The sequence below is a fragment of the Gekko japonicus genome, unplaced genomic scaffold (assembly GCF_001447785.1).
Source record: "Gekko japonicus isolate JY-2015 unplaced genomic scaffold, Gekko_japonicus_V1.1 scaffold3255, whole genome shotgun sequence".
NCBI lineage: Eukaryota > Metazoa > Chordata > Lepidosauria > Squamata > Gekkonidae > Gekko > Gekko japonicus.
In genome coordinates this window covers 59,259-66,094 of record NW_015167635.1, presented here as the reverse complement: position 1 = coordinate 66,094, position 6,836 = coordinate 59,259, and the positions used below count along the sequence as shown (strand labels likewise).

Here is a 6,836-nt window from a genome sequence, read left to right as displayed (position 1 = left end):
AGGAGAAAGAAAAGGAGAGGAGGAGGAGGAGGAGGAGGAGGAGAAGAGGAGGAGGAGGAGGAGAAGGGGAGGGGGAGAAGGAGAAGAGGAGGAGGAGGAGGAGGAGATTGGATTTATACCCTGCCCTTCACTACCCAAAGGAGTCTCAGAGCGGCTTACAATCTCCTTTCCCTTCCCCTCCCCACAACAGACACCCTGTGAGGTAGGTGGGACTGAGAGAGCTCCAAAAGAACTGCCCTTGAGATAACAGCTCCGAAAGAACTTGTGCCTGACCCAAGGTCACGCCAGCAGCTGCATGTGGAGGAGTGGGGATTCAAACCCGGTTCTCCCAGATTAGAGTCCGCCGCTCTTAACCACTACGCCAAACTGGCCATCACACCAAACTGGCTCTCACACACTCCAGATCTACATGCCTCCCCCCCCCCCGCCTTGATGCTGGAAAAGACCCACTCCCCACAACTGGCCACACCCATCATACACTTCTCGTTTTCACAAACTCCGCCCACAGCAGCGTGGGAATGGTAGCACAGGGAAACGGGCTGTGGGAACGCAGGAGGTCTTTGGGTGGACGCAGGTGAGCGAGAGCCGAAGGAGAAACGGCTGGTGAACGTGAAGGAGAACTCACGCCAGGAGGAGCGGAGGTAGAGAAACAGGAGGGGGCAAGGAAACGAGGACTGGAACCTTGGAAGCTCCTACGTAAAGCTGACAAGCAGCCAGCGAAAGGGCCAGAAAAGCAGGACTACCCTGATCTCTCTCTGGGGTCTCTTCCCCCCCCCACACACACACCAACCTTTCGTGTTCGGGTGGACCCAAGACGTGGCCGAGGTGACGTGCAAAGGACACTCGTTAAAGACTTTCCTGAAGAGCCTCCTGTCCTGGAAAGAGAGGGCGGTCAGCAGTTCCCAAATGAAATGAATCACAGGCTCTTGTTTGTTCGAAGCACTCTGCCTGCAGTGTCTCTGCGTGATTCCCCGTTCTGTTCATGCTTCCTCCTAACCAAGCCTCCCCTAGGGATGGTAAGCCTATCACTTTTTGCCACCCGGCGCAAGTTACTCACTCAGATATCTCTGAGGTACAAAGGCAGCAGGAGTGGCCAGAGGAGGCTGCTCGTCGGAGCTCTGAATGAGTCACCGTTCCTCCTAATCAGCAAGCCCGTGCAGAGCAGCAGTTCATGCAGAGGCACAAATCTGAATCGTTCCCTCTTTACACTTTAGAAGCAAAACATTTTGGGGGGCGAGAGACAGATTCACCCCAGCTTTGAGTCCAGAGAAAAATAAAATAAGTGTTCTCCTGGGTCAGGTGCTCAGGAAAAGGAGAAGATGAAGGCACTCACTGGTTTTGGTTTCCTCCCTGGCTTGGGGGGCAGGAGGGGGCGCTCTTCCATCTGGCAAACCGGCCGCAGCTCAGGGACTACAGGGGACAACAAAGAAAGGATTGGGTTTATATCCCGCCCTTCACTACCCGAAGGAGTCTTAGAGCGGCTCACAATCTCCTTTCCCTTCCCCCTTTCCACAACAGACACCCTGAGTGAGGCAGGTGGGGCTGAGAGAGCTCTCTCGAGGACTGCCCTTCAGAGAATAGCTCTGAGGGAACTTGTGACTGACCCAAGGTCACACCAGCAGCTGCATGTGGAGGAAGAGAAGAAGAGATTGGATTTATACCCCGCCCTTCACTACCCAAAGGAGTCTCAGAGTGGCTCACAATCTCCTTTCCCTTCCCCTCCCCACAACAGACACCCTGTGAGGTAGGTGCGGCTGAGAGAGCTCTCTCGAGGACTGCTCCTGAGAAGAAGGGAAGAAATTGGATTTATACCCCCGCCCTTCACTACCCGAAGGAGTCTCAGAGCGGCTCACAATCTCCTTTCCCTTCCCCCTTTCCACAACAGGCACCCTGTGAGGCAGGTGGGGCGCAGAGAGCTTTCTCGAGGACTGCCCTTGAGAGAACCGCTATGAGGTAACTTGTGACTGACCCAAAGTCACACCAGCAGCTGCACATGGAGGAAGAGAAGAAGAGATTGGATTTATACCCCGCCCTTCACTACCCGTAGGAGTCTCAGAGCGGCTCACAATCTCCTTTCCCTTCCCCTCCCCACAACAGACACCCTGCGAGGTCGGGGGGGCTGAGAGTGCTCTTTCGAGGACTGCCCTTCAGAGAACAGCTCTGAGAGAACTTGTGGCTGGCCCAAAGTCACACGAGCAGCTGCGTGTGTAGGAGCTACACACTACACCAAACGGGCGGTGTCATTCCAGGGAAGGAGGCGTGAGAATATCTCCGGCCCTCCCTCCCCATCTCCTGGGTCAACTGTTCCGCCGTAACGTCTTCATTTGTGAGCACGGGGGGCTCTTGCTGGCGCTGAAATCTGCCCGTACAATTTCTCTGGGCCCGTCGTACCTGATCTGGCGCTAAGGTGGGAGGCCTGAGCCCCCATCTGCACCGTTTGGGGAGGGGTCCAGCCCCTCACAGGCCCGCTAGAGCACCTTCCCCATGATCCGGGTTTCGCCCAGCACTGCGAGGGGGACCGGTCTGCCACAGGTTCCTCTGAGGCGGTCCAGAGCTTGGGCTGCCAAAAGAGAGGTGGAGGGAGAGTCGGCTCCGTTTACTCGGTCAGCATGAAAAGAAGGTACAAGACCCAGGTTATTTTTGGGCAGGAACGCACAGGAATGGAGTCCCGGCTGGCTCCCAAGTTGGCCACGCCCAGCAGGAACTCATCAGCATAATAGGCCACACCCAACAGCAGAAACGCATTAGGATTGGCTACTTTAGGGGGGCGTGGCCTAACATGCAAAGGGGTTCCTGCTACAAAAAAAGGCAACAAACAAGGTAAACAGAACAAGGTAAACAGAACAAGGACAACAAACAAGGTAAACAGAATAACGAGCAAAAGGTGGATGTGGCTGGATAACCACACTTCTGGTAACATGGGGGTGCAACGAGCAAAAGGTGGATGTGGCTGGATAACCACACTTCTGGTAACATGGGGGTGCGGCTTAATGTGCTAATGAGCTGTGTTGTCGGGGGTGTGGCCTAATATGCTAATGAGTGTCGGCTGTTGGGTGTGGCCTGTTATACTAATGAGTTCCTGCTGGGCTTTTTCTACAAAAAGAGCCCTGCCGGTGCCAATGTCTCCCTCCCGGAGGGAAAAGGGTACGGGCAACTCATACCTGTGGCAATAGGAGCATCAGATCACTGCTAGATTTAGGGATTGGGGCCAAGGCGCACCATTAACCAGTCTATTTGTCAGAGGGTCGTCTTCTGTTTGTTGTGTTTGTGTATGCAAGAATGAGGGGAGGTGTTATTTGGAGACCACCAGGGGTCGTTTCCTGCAGGAGCGCACAGGAGCAGAGCTCCGGTAGTCAAGAGCCCAGGGGGCGGGCACATGCAACAAGCCTCACCCACTGCTCCCAGCAGCCTTCAGTCAGAGCAAGAAGCAGCCAGGTAAGTTGTAGAGCCCGCCCCCCCCCAGTCCCCCGGTCCAAAACAGTCCAGTGGCACCTTTAAGACCAAATTTTATTCAGGTACAAGCTCTCCCTCCTCTGCGAGGACAGATCTGCACGTCCCCCCCCCAAATAGCTAGCAATCCAAAACAGTCCAGTGGAGCCTGAGCGGTGGGTGTTGCCTTCTGACACACTTCCAGTGATGTCAGGGGGTATGGCATATGCAAATAAATTATGCTAATGAGTTATGCTAATGAGCTCCCGCACCTCTTATTCTACGAAATGACCCTTGGATACCACCAAAGACTTACCTTGGGGGGCAGCGGGGGTGGGAGATCAGAGGATGAGGTGGCACTGAAAGGTAAACAGGGGTGAGGTCATACTGTTGTCTTTCCTTCCCCCCTAGAAGATACCTCACTGCAGTGAAATTTATCAATCCAAGACAGGCACACGAAGGTGGGTGGGATTGCTAATTCTGAAGAAGACAGAGTCAGGATTCAAAATGATCTAGATAGGCTGGAGCAGTGGGCTGAGACAAATAAAACGGATTTCAATAGAGATAAGTGCAAAGTCTTACACTTAGGTACGAAAAAATCAAAGGCACAGATATAGAATGGGAGGGACTTGGCTTGACAGCAGCACCTGTGAAAGGGACCTGGGTGTTCTGGTTGATCACAAGCTAAACGTGAGCCTGCAGTGTGATGTGACTGCGAAGAAAGCAAATGCAATCTTAGGATGCATTAACAGAAGCCTTGTGTCCAGATCATGGGAGGTGGTAGTCCCGCTCTATTTGGCTATGGGCAGGCCTCACCTGGAGTCCTGTGTCCAGTTTTGGGCACCCCATTTTAGGAAGGATGCTGACAAGCTCGAGCATGTCCAGAAGAGGGCAACCGGGATGGCGAGAGGGTTGGAATCCAAGTCTTATGAAGAAAGGCTGAAAGAGTTGGGTCTGTTTAGCCTGGGAAAGAGAAGACTTAGAGGGGACATGATTGCGGTCTTCAAGTATCTGAAGGGCCGTCATGTCGAAGATGGAGCAGATCTATTATCTCTATTGCTCTGGATTGCAAGACTAGATCTAATGGATGGAAGTGACAAGGGAGTCAATACCAGCTAAATATCAGGAGAAACTTCCTAACTGTAAGAGTGGTTGAGGAGTGGAACGGACTGCCTCGGGAGGTGGTGGAGGCTCCTTCGCTGGACGTTTTCAAGTGGAGGCTGGACGACCATCTTTCAGGTATGTTGCAGGGCTATCTTTCGGCTATGCTCCTGCAGAGTACAGGGTGTTGGACTAGATGACCTGCAAGGTCCCTTCCAACTCTAGCATTCTATGATTCTATGGTTCTTTCCCACAAGCCGTGCATTGCCAGACAGCCAGGCTGCAGCCAACGTGTGAATGCATGCAACCAACGGTACCAGCAACAGGTTTGAAAATATCTGGAGAAATCCTCTAAGGACAACTTGGGCCCTTTTTGCTCTTGGACCTCACCCCTTGGTTTCTCGGTGTTCCACTCGCAGCCATTTAGCATGCCGTTATCTCTGTTTATCTGTTGTTTTCTGCACTAACTTTGTTCCGGTCCGATTTGCTTGCCTGCCCCGTGTTATAAATTCCACATTCCAAACAGGGGTGTTTGTCCTAGGCACGGCGGGAAAGGGGCGAGGAGGATCGAAACCGAGTTAAAAATTCTTCACTTAAATCTGCACTGGGGTCACTCCGGATTGAGGGAAAGCCCACGGCAAACCAGGATCCATATACCCTGGGGCAACGGAGGTCTGAACCTGGGGTGACCACAGTGTAATGCAGAATTGACAAAAACCCGGGATAAAGAGAGGGGTGAACTCAAGTGTAGTGCAGAATAGCTAGTAGGAGACAGGACTGAACCAGGATTAAAGGTCTAGTGCGGAAAGGGCCCAGTTTGGGCTGTGGATAAGGTTGCAGTGCCTGGCAACTGGTGGGAAGGTTGTGAGTGGGGAAGCACCCCGGGGACAAAATTAAGAAGAAAAACAAGGCCTCGTCTGCTTACAGGAAGTTCTGACTATAGAGTTCCTGGTGCTTCCTAGAGCTACTTCTGTCACTTCCCGGTATCTCTAGGAATCCACAGGAGCTCTATGGTTAGGACTTCCTGTAAGTAGATAAGGCCTTGTTTTTCTTCTTATTTTTTTCTTCCAAGGATGATTCCTCCCCTGCCCTGCTTGGCCCAAATATCTGCCCACCAATGTAGGGTTGCCACCCTCCAAGGTGGTAGAAGCCAAAAATGAGAGATCACAGGAGAAAGTGGAAATCCAACAACAACATCTCTGACAAAAATGATGAAGATTCGATAAAGATACGTTGCAAAATCATTTACTGTAGTAATTCTGTAGAAAATTCTCTTCTATTATCGTTCACACGCTAGCGAATGTCACGCAATGTAAACAATTTGTTTCACAATATTTGCATCATCTGAGCGTGTAGCCATCACAATTCGTATCAGTTACTACTTACTCTGAGCGACATTCGTCTGCCCCCTTAAAACCCGACAAGTGGCTTCTCTCAACTTCCTGCAGCCGCTTTCCTAAGCTCTCTCTTTCCCCGTGGCCCAAATCTGAGATTGCCGGAGCTGTCTCTTTCGGGCTGGGTGTGCACCAGTGGTTAGCCACTGGCCAGCCAAGGCCATGGGGCATAACCCAAGAGAGCCCAGGATGCACGGTCATGGCTAGCATTTGGATGGCGCCCTCCCACACGAAGCACCGGCCACTTACACATCCACGTCATCGTAATCGTGGTCGGAGTCCGATGCGTTGTCCCTGGTTTAAAAAAGAAAGAGGAAGACCGTGTGAAACAATGGTGGGAGATGATTGGCTGGTAAGGGGTCGGGCCAAGCGATGTCCGGAAACTCGTGGGGTGAACCAGCGGCCCCCGCAACTTCTGTACCTGGTGCTAAATGCTGAGGTGTAAAGATGACTACCGGTGCCATAGCCGGGATCCGTGGAGAGTTCCTGTGGGCAGAAAACACAGGCCAGACTTACATGTGCCATTTAATCATATTTCAGCCACTCTCCAGAAGTTCGTTTGCGCATGTGCCCTCCTCAAACTGGGTTTCCGAATGGACAGATGAAAGGAGAAGAAGAGGAGGAGGAGGAGATTGGATTGATACCCCGCCCTTCACTTCCCAAAGGAGTCCTAGAATGGCTCACAATCTCCTTCCCTTCCCCACAACAGACACCCTATATGAGGTAGATGGGGCTGAGAGAGCTCTGACGGAGAACTGTCCTTGAGAGAACAGCTCTGAGAAAACTATGGCTTGCCCAAGGTCATCCAGCAGGTGCAAGTGGAGGAGTGGGGAATCAAACCCGGTTCTCCCCGTTTAAAGTCCGTGCACTTAACCACGACACCAAACTGGCTTATACCCCACTGAGGTCCCT

The 6,836-nt window shown here is 52.4% G+C and overlaps 1 protein-coding gene across 1 annotated transcript in view; it reads right to left on the bottom strand.

Moving 5' to 3' along the window:
• MAP4K1 (mitogen-activated protein kinase kinase kinase kinase 1) overlaps positions 1-6,836 on the bottom strand; it is a 59,229-nt gene that overhangs the window by 17,423 nt on the left and 34,970 nt on the right. Inside the window, exons 15-20 of the mRNA XM_015414063.1 lie at positions 6,346-6,410; positions 6,174-6,218; positions 3,746-3,788; positions 2,392-2,560; positions 1,334-1,410; positions 791-875 (exon numbers count right to left, since the gene is read on the bottom strand). Coding sequence (XP_015269549.1) covers positions 791-875; positions 1,334-1,410; positions 2,392-2,560; positions 3,746-3,788; positions 6,174-6,218; positions 6,346-6,410 — 484 coding nt within the window. The remainder of the gene's footprint in view (positions 1-790; positions 876-1,333; positions 1,411-2,391; positions 2,561-3,745; positions 3,789-6,173; positions 6,219-6,345; positions 6,411-6,836) is intronic.